This window comes from Hemibagrus wyckioides, linkage group LG12 (genome assembly GCF_019097595.1).
Source record: "Hemibagrus wyckioides isolate EC202008001 linkage group LG12, SWU_Hwy_1.0, whole genome shotgun sequence".
Taxonomy (NCBI): domain Eukaryota; kingdom Metazoa; phylum Chordata; class Actinopteri; order Siluriformes; family Bagridae; genus Hemibagrus; species Hemibagrus wyckioides.
This window is the reverse complement of record NC_080721.1, coordinates 9,854,700-9,876,451: the sequence shown is the minus strand read 5'-3', so window position 1 is coordinate 9,876,451 and position 21,752 is coordinate 9,854,700. Positions and strand designations below refer to the sequence as shown.

Here is a 21,752-nt window from a genome sequence, read left to right as displayed (position 1 = left end):
GGTTCTGATAGAAAGGTGTCAGAATACACAGTGCAGGACGGGTCAGGGCTGTTTTGGAAGCAAAACAGGGACCAAGACAATATTAGGCAGGTGGTCATAATGTTATGCCGGATTCATGTAATGTCCTGGGACACATAACACACAGGTTAAACAGCTTAATGTTGGTAATTGACATTTACATCATAAAAATGGCCAGCTTGTATTCTCTACACAATACACAATAAATACATTTCTATGGCTATATTGAGTAAGGAATAACACTAGATAAACACTGCTGTTATATAAAATGAATGGGGGTGTATGGGATGCAGGATAAAGTACGCGTTGTTGGCTGCTACCTCCTGAAAATGCATTCTTTTTTTATATACAAGAGTTTCATTTACACCACAGCAAAACGCCAACAATTACAAATGTTAGATTAGATTAGTAGTCTGATATAACATCTTGTTATGTCACTCCACCACATTTCACCACTGATACATCACGTTTCCATTTCTTAATAATGGAGATTGGGGGAAGGGTGGGTAGGTGGAGGATTTATTCTGACCTGAAGGTGATGACTAAATATAATAAAAACAACATGTCAAATCTTGTCTATTATCAACACCCAAAGCAATAAAGTTGTCAGGAACGTTTTGGTTGATTGGCAGGAGTTTGTAGAGAAGAAGTACCAGAGCAATAATGGAGCAGACTTCCTGTCTCACTCTGTGGGACTCTTTAGTAGTGTGAAGTGCACCATAAGAGGAAAAAATCCCTGATAAAGAGCTAAGATATCTCAGAAATGCTTTATTTACCGGTGCAACACTGGCACGCTGGTTGTGTCGGGTTCTAGAGCTGTACACAAAGTTCTTCTACATACCACGATACAGGCAGGTTTTTTGCTAAAAAGATTTGTTCGGTGATGATAAAGATTTCTTTCTTGTCACCCCTGAGAGATGTTAAACAGGAATAACCACTCTGCCTTGCCCAGATCTCTGTTTCCCATGAATTACCATCATTCAGAGACCAGCATAGAGTCAGATTCACCCCTGAAGGACAGAAACAACAGTAGAACATTTTCATGTGAACAAAATACATTATATGCATTATACCGTGTTATTCATACTATGATGTCACAACATCCTTTTTTTTTTTTTTTTTTTAATAATAAATTGATCTAGAATGGTAAAAAAATGACAAATAATCCAGGACTATTCCACACTGATTTTTTTTTTAACCTATACTCACGTGAACTAGCCAATACTAATCTTCAGGTATTCAATTCAATTCAATTAATTTGTATAGCGCTTTAAACAATGGACACTGTTTCAAAGCAGCTTTACAGAAGTATAGAAACACAGAAAAAATATATAAAGTTACTATTTATTTCTAACATTTATTCCTAATGAGCAAGCCTGAGGTGATGGTGGTGAGGAAAACTCCCTGAGATGATATGAGCAAGAAAACCTTGAGAGGAACCAGGCTCAGAAAGGAACCTCATCCTCATTTGGGTGACACTGGACAGTAAATAATGTAAATATTGATAATGACTTTTCTTCAACAGTTCTTCTCTTGAGGAACTAATAGGTCAGCGTAGTTACTGAGTTCCTTATAGACTTAGCACTAATTCCTCCCTGCTGAATGAGGTATGAGGGTCATTTTATTTTGCACGATACTTTCTAATCTTTTCTCAGACTTGCCGAATGATACAGCGAAAAAAATTAGATAGAGCAAAATTTCACGTTGCGTGACCAGAGGTTTTCCCTGCACATCTCACTATTACACTCTAAAACCAGCTTGTCACTGTATCAAAACCATGTAAATCCTCTGCTATATAAACTGTTATGTTCCATAACGATTCAAACCCTCAACACTCTTTTCAGCGTTGGCTTTGAAGTAAAGCTGTTCATCCTTCTGAAGAGCTCCAGCGCCTACCACAGGATCAACCAGTGTGTGGTCAAACCTCAGCTCCTCTAGTGGCAGAGTCTCTCCTCTGTCCAGGCTTCGCACCATCATCCTGAAGGGGCAGCTCCCTAAGAAAATGAGGAAGAAATCTAAGGGGGACGGAAAAATCAAAACGTGCAACCTATCATCCTCTAGTCATCAGTGTATAGAGGAAATTACAACAGGATAAGAACAAGTGAGATAAATTGAGGAACTCCTTTGTATATGACATGAATGGAACTAAAAGTAATGTGAGAAGACGGGGAAACTAAAATTTCTTGCAGGATATGGTAGTCAAGTAAGTGTGTAGCTACTAATCAGACATCATAACATAACCAGAGACTGAATAAAGAGGTGATAACTTCCATTTACGAATATAATTTCCATATTTTCAGCTGAACAAAGAATCAGCTTATGGGTGGATTTCTCTGAGTAACACAAAGGCTATTTAACAAAGGTGCTTTTTCTCTTTGTATTCATTCTACTATTGATGTCATGTTGGCTGTAAGCCTTCGGCGAAGTCAAATTAAAAACCAGATCATTAGTTAGAAAGTCTTTTTAGGTTTGAAGTCCTGGTTCTGTTTGGACTGTTTATACTCTTCAGTGAGCCTCTGTTCCTTCACGTGTGCCTTTGATCATCGCTCAGAATACAGAAAACCCCGTCACCCTCGATGGTGCTGTGACCACACACCAGCAAACCGCCCTTCACAGGTGGATGGTACTTCTGATGGTGTAAATACAAAAAAAAATAATAATTACAGTTTATACAGCAACACAACCATCCGAAAACTAGACAGAGACTAGACAGGGTTTAGAGATGGTACCTGAACGCCGAATCCTGGCCCTGGGATGAAACTCTTGACCTCAAGTCTGACAAAGAGATTGCGAGGATCGCTCCAGGTCACGCCATCACCCAGACTCCCCACCAACATGGTGCTAGAAGGGCTGCATTGGTAGCACAAAGAACAAAGATCCTGATCCACAAGTTCAAGCCATCTGTATGAATACCGTCATCCAGTATGAAGGTAGTGGGAGACCACGTAGCTCCTAGAGCAGAAGATATCCACTGAGTATGTGTAACAGAAGTTACTGAGTAAATCTAACACACCTTTGTCTCTTGAGATCCACATGGCTATAAATCTGGCCTCTGCAAAAGCCACCAAATGTCCACAAGGGGTGAAGCTCAGCAGGGGAATTCAGTATATGTGCATCTTCCCAGCCCTGTCGCCTATCCACAGTACCTGCTCTTCAGGTTTGATCTGATGGAGATGACAGAGCAAGGTAAAAAATAAATAATAAATAAAAGAACAGGTTGCTCTTCTTTAATGTGATACTTTCATTATGAAATAAAGTCTGGCTTTATCCTTCTTGTTCCTGCTGTCTGTAAAAACATTATTTGGCAATTATACCGTAGAGCTGATATTTATTTGAGTGATTAATTCATATAAAAGACACTCTGGCAGCTCTAAGGGCAAATAAAGAGGCTCTATATAATCAAATGCTAATAAAAAACAGATAAAAAATGGGGTCGTTCACCAAGATAAACATATGCTGATATAAATGATGATTAAGTTTTCCGTGAATAGTTTTCTAGGTTTTCCACCATGGAAAAGTAAGTCTTCAGAAAGAGAGAGAGAGAGAGAGAGAGAGAGAGAGAGAGAGAAAGGGGGGGATTTGGATGTTGAGGAAGAGTGAGAGAGATAGACAGAGAAAGAGGGAGGAAAGAAAGAGAGAGAGAGAGAGAGAGAGAGAGAATGATGTACATTAAATGAAGTTTGTCAAGAAATGTTTACACACACACACACACACACACACACAGATAGCTTCATATCTGAAAACACATGACTGAAAAGTCGAGCAAAGTGACTTCATTTATTTATAACACCTTGAAACAAAACCCCCTCAGGATCGCAGATACACACCGAGTCTGAAAATCAGAGGAGATCCGGTTTCACATTCAGTACACACCTGAGGTGCAGTGACAGCTCAGTGCCGCTGGGGGCGCTGTAACACAACCCACACCGACAAGCTGTTTCCCTCCTTTTATTATTAGCATTAAAATGCAATAAAAGTCTACTTTGAAACACATGAAATGAGTCCATACTGAAATATTTGTGATATACTTAGTACTGTTATAAATTCAGTATTTTTTTTTACCGTCTGTGTGTTGTGCTAATGTCGCACGTGGACATTGTTATTACTGGTACTAGCTAGTTAGCTCCTAAAAAACAAAAAGAGCAAGCGCTTCTTTAGTTGCTCATTACTTTTCTGCAACATTTAACATCACATTAAACAGAAACCCAACCAGAAATGACAAAAGAAGTGCTTCCGCTTTTGTATTTAGGAGCTAGCTATGAAACCTCACCGTGTTTCTTCTCTTAAACTTAACTGTAACTGCAGCAGTGATAACAATGTCTACCTGCAACGTCTGCATGACACACGTGGTATCTGAAGTAGTAGAGACTTTCTACAATCCAACTAGGCATCTGGGAGATGATGAGTGTGATAGTTCAGCATGAAAGATGAAGCTTTGGTAATTAACGTTTCAGGGAAGTGTAGAGATGAGAAGGTGAAAGAGTCGGACAGATTAAAAGTACTAAAGCGCCGCTGCATCTCTCTCTCGTTATGTGGAGATGAAGCAAGAGCTTATAAAACTTTCACCACTATTACACAACCGTGTCGGAAATTAAAAAATTAAGCGAAAACAAACTGTCAGACCAACCCAAACCTGACTTTTATTATCAAAACAAATCTTGGACGCAATTAAAGATCACATGTTAAGAATTTTTCTCTTTATTTTCATGTTACCACAGATTATAGATTGAAAGTAAGCTATTCATTCAAAACACATTTTAAGTAACATGTTAGCAAGTCCTTAATGATGTCTCCTAAACCTTGTGGAAAGCCTTCCAAGAAGAGTTAAAGCTGCAAAGGGCGGGCCAACTACATATCACATTCATGTGCATGTAAAGGCAGACGTCCCAAAACTTTTGGCCATATAGTGTACATCTATCTATTCTGATTTTCATTATGTTTGTACAACTGAACTCCTTACAGTTTTGAAACACACAGATGACATGTCTGCATGGTATTGGGTTGTTTACACCATGCAAACATAATTAAAATAATAAAATGTATGCTAATTTAAATGGAAAAAATTGGGCACTGTTGCCTGCACACATACACTCCTTTATATATGCTTGTCAAAGCCAAATATGTTTTGTATAAATGCTTGTACATTTATTCCAACTACTAAGTATGTTTTTCATTCACATTCTGTTATAATAACTCCAAATCCAAAGTCTTTACCACATTAACACAAACTATAAGGTTTAAGAGAAAAAAGCCAGAGGACAAAAAGACACCTGAGTTGATCACACCTTCAGAGTTAAGGTAAACATTTCAACAAGCACATGTGACCCAATACACCAGCTTTATGAGTTTAGATGCTAATGACCGTCATGTGATAGTGCAGTTTGGATGTTTTTTTTAATCACCGGGTGGCTCATGTATTGGTGTAATAAAAATAAACAGGTTATTATGTGCAGGGATTTGTTTGTGGTAGACTGGAATAAGAAGAAGACCATTAAAGGCTTAAAAAGTAATCATTTGGTTCATGATTTTAAATCCATTCCAAATCTTCTCTTCAGACTTCAGGTGTTTGTAGTTTTGGAAGACAGTCGACGAAGTGGTTTCCAGGACCGTTTCCTGTACCGTGTATAATCTTGCACTGGATTATCTGTCGTATTTAAAAGGTGACATTATTCCAAATCACCCATCACCCTCAATCCCAGGTCATGTGTGGCAAACAGCGTGATGTTTAATAAATGTGGTCACTTCTGTTCCCCCCCCCACCCCGCTCTCGCTCTACCTGCCACCGTACAGGTGGATTTTGGCAAAAGAGATGGTCTCAGTGCAATCTTTGTGGCCCTTCTCATAGATGATGTAGATGTACTTCTTATCTTCGACATGCTCGCCGACTAGAGACGTCATGGAGGAGTAGCAGCTCGGCCCCGCCCAGATCTGCATGGCCTCGTTTTCCCACGTCGTCCCGTTAGTAAAAGACCAGCGGAGAGTCATGTTCACCCCTGAAAGAGGTACATTAGAAAACAGTGATCCCTCCATTGACATTAATATAGGGTGTAATAAACTATATAAAACCATGGCCTTGTTGAATTCTCGATTCTGATTGGTCAGGAGGTGTTAACTGTGTCACATGATCTGAATCTATTCAAACAAAAATGTCACCTTATTTAAAAAAATATAGTGAAAATAACATGAATATAGTGAAGTTTTCTGTAACTTGATATTTATTGATGTTATGAGGGAAGTGCTGGCTCACTCAGTTAAGGCTCTCCGTATCATGACCCTGCGCTCTGACCCCAACTCCCAAGGATGGGATATGCGAAGAAAGAATTTCACTGTCCAGTAAAATATATGTGACAGATAAAGGCTACTTATTTAAAATCATCAGAAGGAGTCTCCAGTGTCAGAGAAAATAAGGGGAAATTATTTAAAGCTGCTATAACATAAGTAATAACGGGAAATTGTCTATAAACTATCTTTCAGAAAAATAGCTATATCTTTTAAACATATAGCTATATACGTATAAAAAAATAAGAGAAACCATGGGCAAACTGTGCTGTAGGTCAATAAGAGGAAAGAAAATTCAGGATGTGAGGTAATAGTTAATATAATTCACTTCTGCTTTGCATCAGGCTGCTACAACAGCATGTTTTATTCCTTACATTATAACAGTATCCCTGAGCATGTAACTGCAAATCCTTTGAAATGATCTACAGCGAATAAAATATTGTGTAATATGTATGTAATGATTAACCTCATTAGCCTGATTAAAAACATCATGCCTGTGAATATGCAAATTGAAACATCCCTAATGTAAAATGTCACACCCGTACCCTGTTGCCTTGGTTACGTAGTAGAGTTTTTATCTCTGACCTAAGAGAGTAGATATTAAGAATAGCATATTTTACAGCACTTTGACCCCAGGTTCTCCCTCTTCACTCACTCTTCTGGGTGTTGGCCGGGTTGCTGAAGTAGAGCACATCCTCCTTTTGCAGAGCTCCAGCCGCTACCACGGGATCCACCAGCGTGTGGTCAAACCTCAGCTCCTCCACGGGCAGCGTCTCTCCTCCGTCCAGGCTCCGCACCACCATCCTGCAGTGGCAGTGGTAGTTGTTCTGGTTCCTCACGTTGATCATGATGCTGCCGTCCTGCAGCTCCACCGGCTGACGGTAAGATCAATATCAGTGATTAATATTCTTGCATTTATAATCAATTCACTTAAGCAGTATAGCACGAGGAAGAGTGCTGGCATGTGCTGATATTTAGTTTAGATTACTAAGTGACTGACAATAATATATTTTTAATATCCTAGATTATTATTAATATTATATTTAACATCCTCAGCTCTCTCCCTTCCAGTTTCATACCTGACACTCATCAGGGTTGAAGTCCTGGCTCTGTTTGGGCTGGTTATAAGGGATGCTCTTCAATGAGGCTCCGTTCCTCCACGTGCACCCGTGATCGTCGCTCAAGATACAGAAAACGCCGTCACCCTCGATGGTGCCGTGACCACACACCACCAAACGGCCTGCTGCTGGATTCAAACGTTTCTACAGAAACACATTGTAAACATGATCACGTGACGTATGCAAGGCTTCTGTGCCTGTCAGTTAAAGTGAAGGAAGTATAGCTTCTGTGCCATCCATCCATTTTCTATACCTACTTTATTCCTAATCAGGGTCACGGGGATCTGCTGGAGTCTATCCCAGCACACATTGCGTGAAAGGAAGGGGTACACCCTGGACAGGTCACCAGTCCATCACAGGGCCATCACAAGACACACACACAAACACACACACACTCCTATGGCCAATTTAGAATTACCAATCAACCTAATGTACATGTTTTTGAACCGTGGGAGGAGTACACCAATGCAGACACGGGGTCAACAAGCAAACTCCACACAGACAGGCCCCCGCCTGTTCAAACCCGTGTCCTTCCTGCGGTGAGGCAAGAGTGCTAACCACTAAGCCACCATGCTGCCTGCTTCTGTGCCAATCAGTCAAAATGAAGGGGGTGTGACTTTCGTGCCTGTCAATCAAAGTGTAGGACGCGTGGCTTCTGTGCCAGTCAGACAAATGGAAGAGGGTGTGGCTTTTATGCAAGTAACTCTCAGCAAGACCAGTATAGCAAGGGTTGTTTTACAGGTGTGGCATCTTTGTTTTACATCATATTGTTCATCATGTGTCGAGATGTGCAGTGTATTTTTTAGGAAAAGGAAACACCATTTTTTCGGTGATTGGACATGTATGATGCTTTGTTTTCAGATTAATGCTTCACCTTAGGAAATGACAGCTAGAACAGCATGAGGAGCAGAAGTCCCACCTGAATGCCAAATCCCGGCCCAGGGGCGAAGCTCTTCACCCCGAGCTGGACTGAGAGATTGCGAGGAGTGCTCCAGCTCAGACCATCATCCAGACTCTCCACTAACATGATGCTGGAAGTGCTGCACTGGTATTGGTGGAAGCACAGAGAGTAGATCAGCATCACTGAGCCTGTTTCCTCATCCACTACAACTGAACCAAGGTTCAAGCCATCGACCAGAATGCCATCGTTCACTATGAACGATGTAGGAGACCAGGTAGCTCCTTGGGGTTGAAAAAAAAATGAAGAAATGATTTACTTAAAAACATGTAAAGGAACATATTATGAATTTTTATGACAATTTAATAGCAATTTCAATTCGTCTGTGCAAATGAGCATCCTTGTTTAAACACCTCGGTCTGTGGAGCGTTTCACTGCGATGAACTTTGCTCCGATGTCACTTGACGAGTTTTTCCTGGCCTCGGCAAAAGCCAGCAGGCTGCCTTGAGAAGTAAACGTCAGCAGAGGGATGCGATACGTGTTCACCTCGCCCGCTCCTTCGCTCACCCACAGCAACTGCTCATCATAAATCAGTGGCTTGATCTGCATCTGTGACAATAAATAATACAATAAAGAGCATCACGTGACTGAAATTCAATAAACGACTCATGACTGTCATTACGCTCTTATTATGCTTATGTAAACAACAATCCTGAAAAATCATTAAACTGATTCATGTCATGAAAGGTGACCAGGTTTCACAAAAACATGCAGTGCAAAAGTCTGTACACTCACTGAAGGGGGAAAATGCCTTTAAAGGAGCATGAATGTGGGAACTTGATTATATACATGGTATAATAAGCCCCATCATCTATGCTCACTGAAATATTTGGATCATTGTCCTGCTAGAAACACAACCCTAGACGCAACTTTTGGCAGATGTGGACAGATTTTCATGCACAATATTCTGGTAGTTTTCGGGGTCCATGATGTCCTAACAAAGTTCCATGATCCTCTGGAGGCAAAACAGCCCCACAGCATCACCGATCCTCTGCCAAAATTACACAGTAGTTGGCTAAGGGTATTTTCTGCAGAACAATCTTTATATTAATGCCTCTCCCACTTGGTGGTGAGGGCATTATGGTTCCAAAGGATCTAGCAGAATAATCAGAATAATAAACCACAACTCAGTAAATAGATACATTATTGAGTCTCCAATCAATCAATGAAGTTTGTATACACTCGGGTATTTCCGGAAAATCCACGAAAAAAGCCGAATTCACCTGTTACCGGTAACGTGACCTATGTGGAACAGTTAATATTAGCGGATACAGAATACAAACTTTATGCAGTACAAAAAATACGTTACATTATCTTCTTTAAGACTTATTTATACTTATTATCTGCCCGTTTAGTGAAACTCACAGCTCACAATGTTTTATTGCTCATTATTTATTTCTGTTTTTGTTACCTGTGAGTGTAGTGCAGAAGCCAGCAGGAACATACAGAATATATTCAGACACCGAAATAAACCCATCCCTCCTGTCTCCTTGACCCCTCGGTACTTCTTCCTGTACTGAAAGATCACAAACACACCCTCGTCTTTCTTTGTGTTTATTTATATTAAAATAGTTTAAGGAAGGAAGACCGTCGTGTGTTCACCTCCTGTCATATGACGTCTCTGACGTGGGCGGCCACGTGACCTGCTCGGCCACGTGACCTGCTCATCCTGCAGCTTTCGTGGAGCGTTGAGTAGTGTCCCGGATGCGCAAACAATGCGCAGAATATTTATTTCCCCCCTCCATTTCCCTTTTTTTTCTGATTCTAATATTATATATTATTTTAAATTAGAAAGTATCATGGACATTCATCTGTAGTGACACAATATACATGCACCATTTAGAGAGTTCCGTTCTCAGATGTACACTATATGTCCAAAGGTTTGTGGACACCTGACCATCACACCCACATGTACACGTTACACATAAAATCATCTGTGTTCATTCAGCTACAAGAATTTTAGTGAGATCAGACTCTGATGTTGGGATGTTGATGAGGCCAGTTCCAGTTCATCCCAGTGGGGATGAGTCAGAGTCAGGGCTCTGTGCAGGACACTCCCGTTCTTCCACCTTCATCAACCTTCACCTCTACACCATGTCTTCATGGAGCTCAGGGGCTTTGTGTACAGGGGAACTGGAACAATGTGGTTCTTAGATAGATAGATAGATAGATAGACACAGACAGACAGACACAGACAGACAGACAGATAGATAGATAGATAGATAGATAGATAGATAGATAGATAGACAGACAGACAGACAGACAGACAGACAGACAGACAGATAGATAGATAGATAGATAGATAGATAGATAGACAGACAGACAGACACAGACAGACAGACAGTTAGAACTTTATTGTCATTGCAAAGTACATTTACATAGCAACCTTTTAGCCTATACCAGAAGTAGTAATTGTAATAGTATAAATTGTGCAAATACACATGTGCAGATAAATATGTAAAAATATGCATCAATAAATAAGGCTATGTCAGTTAGTTTGTGCATAGAGATATTCACAGCACATAATGTGTAAGGAAACATATAATATGTATTCATGCAATATGTGTGCATTATGTACATTTTATATACAACAGTAACAGTGATGGAGATAATATACAATGTATATACACATACACCGATCAGGCATAACATTATGACCACTGAGAGGTGCCGGGAATAAGACTGATGATCTCCTCATCATGGCACCTGTTAGTGGGTGGGATATATTAGAGGCAGCAAGTGAACATTTTGTCCTCAAAGTTGATGTGTTAGAAGCAGGAAAAACGTAAGAAAAAGAAAAGAAAAGCGTAAGGATTTGAGCGAGTTTGACGAAGGTCCAATTTGTGATGGCTAGACGACTGGATCAGAGCATCTCCAAAACTGCAGTTCTTGTGGGGTGTTCCCGGTCTGCAGTGGTCAGTATCTATCGGAAGTATCCTTTAAGTCCTGTACGTATCCTTTAAGTCTACTTAATGGATCTGCTGCTAATATCTTGGTGCCAGATACTACAGCACACCTTCAGGGATCTAGTGGAGTCCATGCCTCAACGGGTCAGGGCTGTTTTGGCAACAAAAGGGGAACCAACACAATATTAGGCAGGTGGTCATAATGTTATGCCTGATCGATGTATACATTTATACATATATAAACTAGGGGTAATCTATGAATAAACATTCACGTTCATTTATAATTCTATACGGAGAAGATGTTGCAGAATGTACAGGGTGGAGCGGAACTGCAAGGTGATCACAGGCAGTGAGACACAAGTGTCCTAGCGGTGTAGTGTAGAGTTCAGTAGATTTATTGGTTGTGGAGAAAAAAATGGCCCTGAACCTGCTGGTTTCTAATGGCGTTCTTAGTTCCAGTGAAGGGAAATTCTATAGAGAAATTCTGTGCATCCAACTTAGTTGCAACAGTTTTGAGAAGACCACAGATTTGACGGTCCATATATAGTGTACATGACAGCTCATCCTATATCGAAATAGATATATTAGGGCAGGAAAAAGACATTCAAATATAAAGGACAGGGCTTACTCTAGGACCACTGCTGAGAACCTGTGTGTTTGTCCGTACTGCTGGACTGCAGACATAAAGGACAATGATGAAGATCAGCAATTCTGTACAACACTTTAAATGTATTTTCCACAGCATGGTAGATCATGTACACCTTTAATCAGTCAAAACATGGTACATGGCGAAGATCCCAATAAAAGAAGCCAAACACAGAGTACATCACAGGTATAAAGTCCACCACAGATATTTGTCTGAGTGTGGGAAAACTTTTCAGTAAGCAGAACAACGAGTGATTACTGTATTTCAGCACTGATATTAAAGTAAACAGAGATAAACGGCGTGAAGAGACGAGGCGAGGACGAGGCTCGTGATTCAATTCTGTGAGTGAACCGATGTGGATTATGCTGCTAATCGAAACTAACATCCCAATGTGAAGCTCTTTAAAATTTAAAGCACAATCGAAATGTACAGAAGTTTGAGTATGTAGAGCAAGGCACTGTGTTAACTTTCAGTTGAATGAGAGTGAAAATGTTTAATACGATTTTCTCCATTTCACATGAAAATGCTGGAACCTTAAACCCTTGATATTTTTAGGCTTCTATATGAGGTGATATTGTGTTTGTTGATTAGCAGGGGATATATTTTCATCAGATATCAGCACACACTTACACAATTTATAAAACGTATACAGAATATTTATGAATGATCTACCTAGAACTTCATTAATCTGCTGGTGTTTAGTGATCTGTACCCCACGATGGCAGCAGAGAGACGTATTCATCATTAAACAGCATGCAAATGTCCACTTCATGTCGTTGTAGCTATACCTATTGGCCATAATGTCTGTTAAAAAAAGGAAGAGTTACTGTAGCTCATTTGCTGCGACAAGGTCCACTATCTATCAGTGCAAATGACCCCCAGGTATTACAAAAGTACTGTGGTGGTCCTATTCCATCGATGACTGGACAGAGGACAACTGATAAACATGTTGATGTACTATATTAGGGGGTCTACCACTATAAAGCGGAAATAGACAAACAACTTCCTTTGGGTTGAATCACACAGCGTTCAGTGGAAATCCCCTCAAAAAGATTTGAATCTTTGCGAATTTTGACAACGACTCGGACACACATGATCATCAGCACCCTAAGGTGATGACGTGTACAGACGATGGACAGAATTTGATTCGAGAACGGCTTGGTACACTGTCACATTTCAACCCGAGACATTCCCAAGACTCGGTGATGCAGCGTTTTTTTATGGATAATGAAGGTTCTCAGTCGTACATCACGCTGAGAGGTGCTCTCACTTCCTCAGGTCATGTGGAGCCGAGTCACATGCTGTGGCGTGAAAGAGAAAGAGGAAAGAAAAACAGATGATATATTGAGAACAGAAAAAAAAAAGGGGGGGAGGGCTGCTGCTGCTACTGCTAAGGTGTCGTAGACAAACAAAGCAGGAAGTGATGCCAAGCCCAGAGAGAAAGAGGGTGGCAGAGAGCAGAATTTATAGAGCACAGAAGGAAGAATGAAGAAAATCAAGATGGCAAGTCGGTGGTGAAGAAGTTAAGAACCTGACAGATGAGTAGGTGGAGCTGGCAAAGATAAAAAAAAAAAAAAAAAAAAAACACAGGAAGTTACAGTAAGGGAATGTGAAGAAGAAGAAGAAGAAGAAAGACAGAAAGCAAAATGCAACAGTGATAGAAAAGATGGACTAGACTACATCACCCAATCATAGTTATAATGTGTGTTTCCTCTCCTGACAGCTAGCAACGGTAAGTGAGTGCGAGGCATAAAGAGAGGGGGAAGGAGAGTGTGTGTGTGTGTGTGAGAGAGAGAAATGGTGCGATGCTGCATTTTATTCAATGATCTTTCTTCTTGTTCTCTTTCTGGTGCTATGTTTCTCATTCACAGATCGGGAGGTGTTAGAGATCAGCGAGCGGTGGGCATATGGTGCTGTGCTGACTGCTTCATCTGCAGTGCAGTAAGTCAGAACCTTATTCAGATCATTGCATGGGGGAACAGAGCTCTATACTTCAGAGCAAGAAGCCTATGCCTCGTCAGTGCTCAATCCCCAGGTAGTATCTGTGCAAGTGAAGATTATTCCAACAATGGTTATGATCCATTCATTCAGGTTAAATCTGAAGGAGGAAGTCCAGAAAATAGACTGAGGAATCTTTCTTTGTGATGAGAAACCTTTCACGAAACTGTAAAAGAAGAAGTGTTCCAGGCTAATATTTCCTGTTCTGTTTTGCTTAGCTCTGAACACGTTACCTTTAGCAAATCTGCAGCAAAAATAAAAGCCCTTAGGAAACCATGATGTCTGGAAATCTGGGTTCCTGGATGCAGAATAAAAGAGCTTGGACCTTTAAACGATTCAGGCTGTCACTGGGGCTCAGAGTTCATTATAGAGCTGTTGTGGAATCTCCAGCTAAAGTGTGAAAGATGTGTACAAGATGAAGAAGGGAGATCTTTGTCTGGCTGGAAGGAGTAAATATCAGCTGAACAGTTGCTGATGTTCATATGATGCATGTGTGATTCAGCTGGATTGTGATGAAAGAAAGTGACTCATGATCATGTTTCTTTTCCCCATTTGATTTGATTCGGTTTTGTACAATCAAACTCTAGAAATATTTTGGAATATATATCTGATTTCTATTAAATCAGACAGGTTATTTATGTATTTTTCTCAGCATGGCGGACACGGACGGCCAGCGGAACAGAGACCGGTGTGATCCTGAATCGGGGATCTTAACGGAAAACACCCGAGTGCACAGAAGGTCCACATGGACTAATGGTATGTTGCACTGACATGACACGTCCTGCGCTGGGAGTTTCCAGCTCTGGGATGCAACGGCTGTAGAAACTAGTGTTTAACTTCATGATTTTCAACAGCTTCACTCACATTCACTTTATACTTATGGAACAAAATGATTTAGAGATTTAAAAGTCTTCTCATGTCCAGGTAAGACATGGTCTTTGAGAGCTCAATGCTATGAGGTACAAACACAAGGGCAAGGATAAATAATATTGTAGAAAACATATCCTGTTAAAGAAAATAATGGTATAATGTAGCGAAAATCACGTGGTGACCCTAGTAGTGGCTATTTTAAATGTTTTAAATGGTCATGGCCTTTGTGAATAATTTTATAACACCCAGCTGTTTCTTAACTGAATGGAAAAATATTATGAATTAAGTTGTTTACAAAGAAAAGAGTGGACTGATAAAAGCACAATGTTTCATAGACCTGTACTTTCCAGAAATATAATATCCACTTATGTTCTCAAAATCATTTCCTGGTTATTTGCAGACTCATAGTTTTGTTAAAGAAAACACAGAGTTAGTTGACTGGGATAAAGTACACATTGAGGGTTTCACATTCAGCTAAACAATGGAGTGAAGTATTAATTAAAAACAATTAACATCAACTTTAAAGTGTTTTGCAATTCCAGCAATACAACATAATGTACATTCCTCCCAGATAATAAAACAGCCCCGAAAAAATCAGTTTAAAACAACAATGAACTTGAAACTGAAACTATAATAACACTGATTGTGAAGAGAAGCATAGTGTTATGTTATTGAGTTATGTTTCTATTTATAAAGCTGTGGTTTTGTTTAGAAAGCACCACAATGCTAGCTGTTCACACAATCATGCACGCAGAATACTTTAACCGTTATACTGGTATTATCTATTGTTGCGTATAATTTTTTTTATGTACCATGTAACTGTTGAAGCTGGAATCCCATCAGTCAGAAGGTTGATTTATTTTCTATAGAGTACTCTATGTATTAGTGTGCTCGCTCTAATACAACATCGTTACTATAGTAACAACACATTCACAAGGACTTGTAAGGTGGAGCATGGACATGACAAAAGAAGCCTCATAAGTGCTGATATGGTGAAGTGTTCTGTGCTGATATGATTACTGACATTTACACGGTTCAGGCATAAAATTATGACCACTTGCCTAATATCGAGTTGGCCACCCATGCTTCTGTCTCCGGTTCATCACTGTTCCTTCCTTGGACCACTTTTGATAGATACTGACTACTGCAGACTGGGAACACCCCACAAGAGCTGCAGTTTTGGAGATGCTCTGATCCAGTCATCTAGCCATCACAAGTTGGTCCTTCGTCAAACTCGCTCAAATCCTTACACTTGACCATTTTTCCTGCTTCTAACACATCAACTTTGAGGACAAAATGTTCACTTGCTGCCTTATATATATATTTACATTTTATACTTTACACATATAGTGGAGTTTTATATGACACTTAAAGCTTAAAAGGATTTTGGTCAAAGTTGAAATGAATTTTCTGCTTAAACTGAATGTCCATTTCAGTGTGACTATGTGTGTGTGTGTGTTTATCAGGTCAGTGTGTAGTGGCCGTACCCACACCCTCTATATTAACACCAAGCTTCGACCTGGAGCTCTGCAGGACACAGCTGGAGGAAGAAGGCTTCCATGTTAGTACTTTCTAACCCTCTATTCTTTATGTTCTTAAGCTAACAACCTCAATCCGGAACAGAGTTTAGTTTAACCTAAGTCTGGTCACAGGCCCAAATGTTGCTTGTGGTTTTTAGATTAAAAAGTCTGATTGGTGGCTACCACGTGGCAATTTTTCTTTTTTTTCTTTTTCCAGATTCAGACTGTGTTACCACAGTTTACTCTGTTAACCCATTTCTTTTAAGCTACAGCTACAAATGAATCAGGCAGAAGGGGAGATTTTCAAATAGCTGGAAACCACTAAAGCATGGCAATCCGTTCGGTCAGGAATTCTTAGGATTATTATATAACTTCCAAATATATAGGCCACTCCAGTTCTAGGACTTCTGGGAAAGAATTTTTTCTCATATGCAATACTACACTGTAAATTACACTGTGTATTACAGTGACACTATTTTGTCTGATCTAACACAGATCCCTGTGGAGGACTTTGAGACTCCTTTAAGGACAGCACTGGAGTCATCTTCCATCAAGAGATACTTGTTCTTCAACTCGTCTCTGTTTCATTTCATCATGGCCCCAGTAAGAACAAATGTGCAACTCACTGAAACCATTTACCAAAAAATAAATAAATAAAAATAAATAAATATACTACTACTACTAATAATAATAATAATTAAATAAATAAATAAAATAATAATAATAATCATAATAAATAAATAAATAAATAAATAAATAAATAAATAAATAAATAAATAAATAAATAAATTAATCAAATGTAGTTAAGACATGATTAATGATGTCTTAAGTTTGTTTCTTTTCTTTTTTTTTTTACACTGGTAAATTTTCTATACTTATCCATAGATAAAGGCACAAATCTTCATATAACCATTTTTATAATATATTTTGTTAAATATTTTACTGTATTTACAAATGTAAGGAAAAAAACAAGAAAGACAAAGTCATTCTGCTTATCCAAGATGGCTGCCTTTGAAACATGGCAGTGTTCAGCTACACTGAGTTTTTGTTCTTTTTATAGATTCCTGAAATTCACACTGTGTTTCAAAAAACCCATCGGGGAGTCTGTGCAACATTACTGAAGAACTCTGCGTGTGTGTGTGTGTGTTTGGAGAGAGCTACTTGTGGGAAATCGTTTCAGATTTGCATCACATTAGCCTCGAATCTCCAGAGCAAAATTTATCGTACACTGAACATGTCTTGAGGTGAATTTGATTTTTAGATTAGATTATTTTACCTTTAACAATGAGACTAAAAGATGTCTAGGCTTGTTCTCAGCAGACTGAGTTAAAGAACTGGATAATATCCATGGTTACGCAACCGGCTGCACTGCTATGACATGATTCAATAGTGATTTATTTAAATGAGTTACGGTTCATTCATATGACTCATAATTCATTCATGTCTGCTCTGGAGCTTGTTGCAGTTTAGTGGAATTTGCCGAAGCCGGAGACGTTCGTCTTCCGGGAAGGTCACGTTTGCGTGACGTGAATGCTTTCTCTTGGCAGATCGTCTACCTGGTGCTGTGGTGTGCCATGTACTCCAGCCTGCACCGTTACCTCAATGAGAGCGTCATGACTCTCTGGCTTCTGTGTCTGTGTGTGAGCGTCGTCGTCGTCGTCGTCACGTTCGCCATCGTCCTCGTCTTCCACTACAACAACAAAGAGGCATGAACAATCAAATTCCTGTTCCTAGAAAGAATGCTCACTCCTAACTAATTGAGCTAAATTACTTGCTTTCATTTTTACACATGCTGAATAATTATATGAATCAACCAATGAATCAGGTTTACCATTCCAGTCATGAGCATTGTGTAGTCCTGCATACAAAATTCACCTTATAACTGCACCAAACACTAGAATTTAGGTTAAATACAAAAAGCAATATCGATTGAATATCAATTTTTCTGACTAAAAATTTACTCTTTTTTGGTTACAAAGCCATAATTTTGGGACAGTACAAACCTAGTAACAATTATATATGATTTTATAATGTTTAAGAGTGCCTCTCTTCCTATATTGCAACACTCCTTTGCTTACAGATCACCTGATTGAATAGATAAAGTCAGGTGCATCTTGTATAACTTGCATAACTGATTTAAGACCGCTGTTGTGTTTCTTGGCACAGATCAATGTGAATACCGATCTGCGTCTGGTGCGAGTGAACGAGCGGCTCATTGGACACGGTCTGCTCCTGGGGGTAGCGGACTGGATTGAAAAGTGCACTGGGAAAATGCAGGTAACGGTCATCCACAAGAGGAGACCGTGTTTCATCTATGTGCTTGATGGGATGGGTTTTGTTTCAGAAATTGCAGATATGGCAATCTCTCATGCCCTGTAGCTCATCTCTGAACTCCGGACAGTTCTGTTATAGCAGTTTTTCGAGAATTCGGTTGAGTCTGCTGAAATTGTTTGTTAGGTTTCTGGTCTAAACATCTGTATTTATATACATAATTGGGTTAATTTCCTGTTCTAACTGATAACAATATGTTTCCACCACAGCATGAGAGTATTGCTCAACAGTCTCTCTCTCTCTCTCTCTCTCAGCTTTGTTGTGTGTTCTGGGATTTGGGTCCCTGTCTGCAATCCTTGACTGAAACTTTACAGGAACTGGACAGGAGCAATGATGAGATAAAGGTTTGTACCTTTAATCCCAACATGTCCTGTTCTAAGTTTAGCGTCGGACACCGTCAGAATTAAATCCCAATATTGAATATAAACATCTGAATATGAACCCGTTTTACTCTCTAGAACAAACTGAAGAAGAGAATGTCCCACCTCACTGTCGTGGCTGAGATCCCGCCTCCTGAGCCGGATGCTTCAGAGATTGACGAGGAGCCTGGTGAAGAACAGCTCTTGCTGGGAGGGGGCAGCAAGAATCGTACTCGACCCAAGAAAAGTGAAGAAATTATACTGACCCAAACATTTAGTCTGTTACCAGACTTCACCCTGTCATATCAGGTACAGAGACACAGAGAGTAATTCAGCTTTTCTTTTTGCTTCAATCTCGATTATAAATAACACCGTTGTCATAGCAAGCAGAAATCGCTGAATTGAACCAGTGTGTAGGTGAATGTGAGACAGTACCCAGCTGCTGCTAAGCTGTACTTAGCTATTCTATAAATAAGAATGACTTCTATATTGATGTGAATAAGAAAGAAGCAAATTATACCGCATAATAGCACCGTTGTCTCAATAGGTAACGTTGCTGCCTCACAGCTCGAGGGTCCCTGGTTTGAGCTTGGGTTACGGTGTTTCACATGTTCTCTCAGTATCACCCTGAGTTTCCTCTGGGTTCTACAGTTTTCTTCTCACCTCCTCAAATAAATGGTCCAAATTGCCCCTAGGTGTGAAAAACTGGGCCAATGTGTATAATGGCTTTGGATCCACAGCCCAGTGTTTACTCAATATGAATGAATAATACATGACTTGTACACATTGTTGAGTTATTTGTTTGTGTGTGTGTGTGTGTGTGTGCTCCCAGGACATTGCAAACCACCTTTTGATGATCTACAGTGCTGTCTATGTGAAGCTGCTGGTGTCAGAGAGGCTTCCAAGCTCCTCATTTCATTCTCTAGATTCAGAGAGGAATCACTGCACTATTGCGTCACTGTGTCTTTGTCAGTATGTACATTACAAACTTCTGCAGTAGAGAGACTCAAGCTGCGAAAGACTGCCCACAATGCATTTCTGTAGAAATGCTCAACGTGCACAAACCTGAGCCTTGCTGTTCTATAAATGTTCTTTAAATTATTTTTTATTTTTGTGCTGCTTTGTAAAATACAGATATATTTCCTCATTTTAAGTGGCGAGTTTTGATGTTATAGTCTGGTTATTACATAAAGGTTGTGTAAGAGGAGAGCATGAGAGAGAGAGAGAGAGAGAGAGAGAGAGAGAGAGAGAGCGAGAGAAACAGAGAGAGAGAGAGAGAGAGAGAAACAGAGAGAGAGAGAAACAGAGAGAGAAACAAAGAGAGAGAAACAGAAAGAGGGAGAAACAGAAAGAGGGAGCGAGAGAGAGAGAGAGTCAGTGATGCATTTCAGAGATTATGCTCAGGCTGTCAGTAGGAATCAGAAAACGAGTCATTAAATCTGTACAGAACTGCATGTGGTGGAAAAAGCTCATTCTAATTCAGCAGAGCATATGACAACACAGCTTAATAGAGAACAAGGGGGTGTAAGAGGGCAAAAAGGAAACCAGCATAGTGAAATGTTACATAATGCAGGGAAAAAGATACCAGTAATGTAATGTAACAGTACATGGACACAAGGATTGCAATGTGCAATGTGTTTCAGTGAATAATGCAATAAAATGTGAAAGCACAGAAAGGATGAAAGCACAGTACAGTGTGAAAACAGGACAGGGAGGAAGACACTACAGTGAAAGGTAATACAGGAAGACACTACAGTGAAAGGTAGTATAGGACAGGGAGGAAGACACTAGAGTTAAAGATAATACAGGACACACAGGGTAATGCAATCGAATAGGGAGAAAGGCAGTATAGTGAACGGTATTGCAGCACATGGAGGAAAACCGCACAGTGAAGCACAAGGAAGAAGGCAGAACAGTGTAATGGAACACAGCATAGTGTAATGGAAAACAGCACAGTGTAATGGAACACAGCACAGTGTAATGGAACACAGCACAGGGAAGAAGGCAGAACAGTGTAATGGAACACAGCATAGTGTAATGGAAAACAGCACAGTGTAATGGAAAACAGCACAGTGTAATGGAACACAGCACAGTGTAATGGAACACAGCACAGGGAAGAAGGCAGAACAGTGTAATGGAACACAGCACAGGGAAGAAGGCAGAACAGTGTAATGGAACACAGCATAGTGTAATGGAAAACAGCACAGTGTAATGGAAAACAGCACAGTGTAATGGAACACAGCACAGGGAAGAAGGCAGAACAGTGTAATGGAACACAGCATAGTGTAATGGAAAACAGCACAGTGTAATGGAAAACAGCACAGTGTAATGGAAAACAGCACAGTGTAATGGAACACAGCACAGGGAAGAAGGCAGGACAGTGTAATGGAAAACAGCACAGTGTAATGGAACACAGCACAGTGTAATGGAACACAGCACAGGGAAGAAGGCAGGACAGTGTAATGGAAAACAGCACAGTGTAATGGAACACAGCACAGGGAAGAAGGCAGGACAGTGTAATGGAATACAGCATAGTGTAATGGAAAACAGCACAGTGTAATGGAATACAGCATAGTGTAATGGAAAACAGCACAGTGTAATGGAACACAGCACAGTGTAATGGAACACAGCACAGGGAAGAAGGCAGGACAGTGTAATGGAAAACAGCACAGTGTAATGGAAAACAGCACAGTGTAATGGAACACAGCACAGGGAAGAAGGCAGAACAGTGTAATGGAACACAGCATAG

The 21,752-nt window shown here is 40.0% G+C and overlaps 2 protein-coding genes and 1 pseudogene across 4 annotated transcripts; 1 reads left to right on the top strand and 2 right to left on the bottom strand.

Moving 5' to 3' along the window:
- Positions 1 to 1,393: 1,393 nt before the first annotated feature.
- Positions 1,394 to 4,357, bottom strand: LOC131362446 (sialidase-1-like; annotated as a pseudogene).
- A 1,063-nt stretch (positions 4,358 to 5,420) lies between these two features.
- Positions 5,421 to 10,004, bottom strand: LOC131362927 (sialidase-1-like). Of its 2 annotated transcripts, XM_058405275.1 has the most exons (7): positions 9,976 to 10,001; positions 9,785 to 9,889; positions 8,727 to 8,922; positions 8,335 to 8,597; positions 7,377 to 7,559; positions 6,953 to 7,172; positions 5,421 to 6,011 (listed from the first exon to the last, which is right to left on the bottom strand). In XM_058405275.1, exons 2-7 carry the CDS (start codon positions 9,848 to 9,850, stop codon positions 5,791 to 5,793), a joined length of 1,149 nt encoding a protein of 382 aa, XP_058261258.1. In that variant the 5' UTR covers positions 9,851 to 9,889; positions 9,976 to 10,001; the 3' UTR covers positions 5,421 to 5,790. The 2 variants fall into 2 exon arrangements, with proteins under 2 accessions (XP_058261258.1, XP_058261257.1); XM_058405274.1 differs by having other exon boundaries at positions 9,785 to 10,004.
- A 3,052-nt stretch (positions 10,005 to 13,056) lies between these two features.
- LOC131362797 (transmembrane protein 268) lies at positions 13,057 to 20,156 on the top strand. Of its 2 annotated transcripts, none has more exons than XM_058405085.1 (10): positions 13,057 to 13,657; positions 13,797 to 13,866; positions 14,554 to 14,679; positions 16,260 to 16,354; positions 16,809 to 16,916; positions 17,861 to 18,019; positions 18,480 to 18,590; positions 18,899 to 18,988; positions 19,103 to 19,312; positions 19,836 to 20,156. In XM_058405085.1, the coding sequence occupies exons 3-10, from the start codon at positions 14,577 to 14,579 to the stop codon at positions 20,001 to 20,003; spliced, it is 1,044 nt and encodes a 347-aa protein (XP_058261068.1). In that variant the 5' UTR covers positions 13,057 to 13,657; positions 13,797 to 13,866; positions 14,554 to 14,576; the 3' UTR covers positions 20,004 to 20,156. The 2 variants fall into 2 exon arrangements, with proteins under 2 accessions (XP_058261068.1, XP_058261067.1); XM_058405084.1 differs by having other exon boundaries at positions 13,065 to 13,657; positions 14,576 to 14,679.
- Positions 20,157 to 21,752: the final 1,596 nt, after the last annotated feature.

Bases quoted from the DNA above. Each gene is read 5' to 3' on its own strand.
- LOC131362797 (XM_058405085.1), top strand. From the start codon at position 14,577: ATGGCGGACACGGACGGCCAGCGGAACAGAGACCGGTGTGATCCTGAA. The intron at 18,591-18,898 runs GTAACGGTCATC...TCTCTCTCTCAG, and splicing joins AGTGCACTGGGAAAATGCAG to CTTTGTTGTGTGTTCTGGGA. The intron at 19,313-19,835 runs GTACAGAGACAC...GTGTGCTCCCAG, and splicing joins ACTTCACCCTGTCATATCAG to GACATTGCAAACCACCTTTT.
- LOC131362927 (XM_058405274.1), bottom strand. From the start codon at position 9,850: ATGGGTTTATTTCGGTGTCTGAATATATTCTGTATGTTCCTGCTGGCT. The intron at 8,923-9,784 runs GTAACAAAAACA...TTATTGTCACAG, and splicing joins CTTCTGCACTACACTCACAG to ATGCAGATCAAGCCACTGAT. The intron at 7,173-7,376 runs GTATGAAACTGG...TCTTACCGTCAG, and splicing joins TCAACCCTGATGAGTGTCAG to CCGGTGGAGCTGCAGGACGG.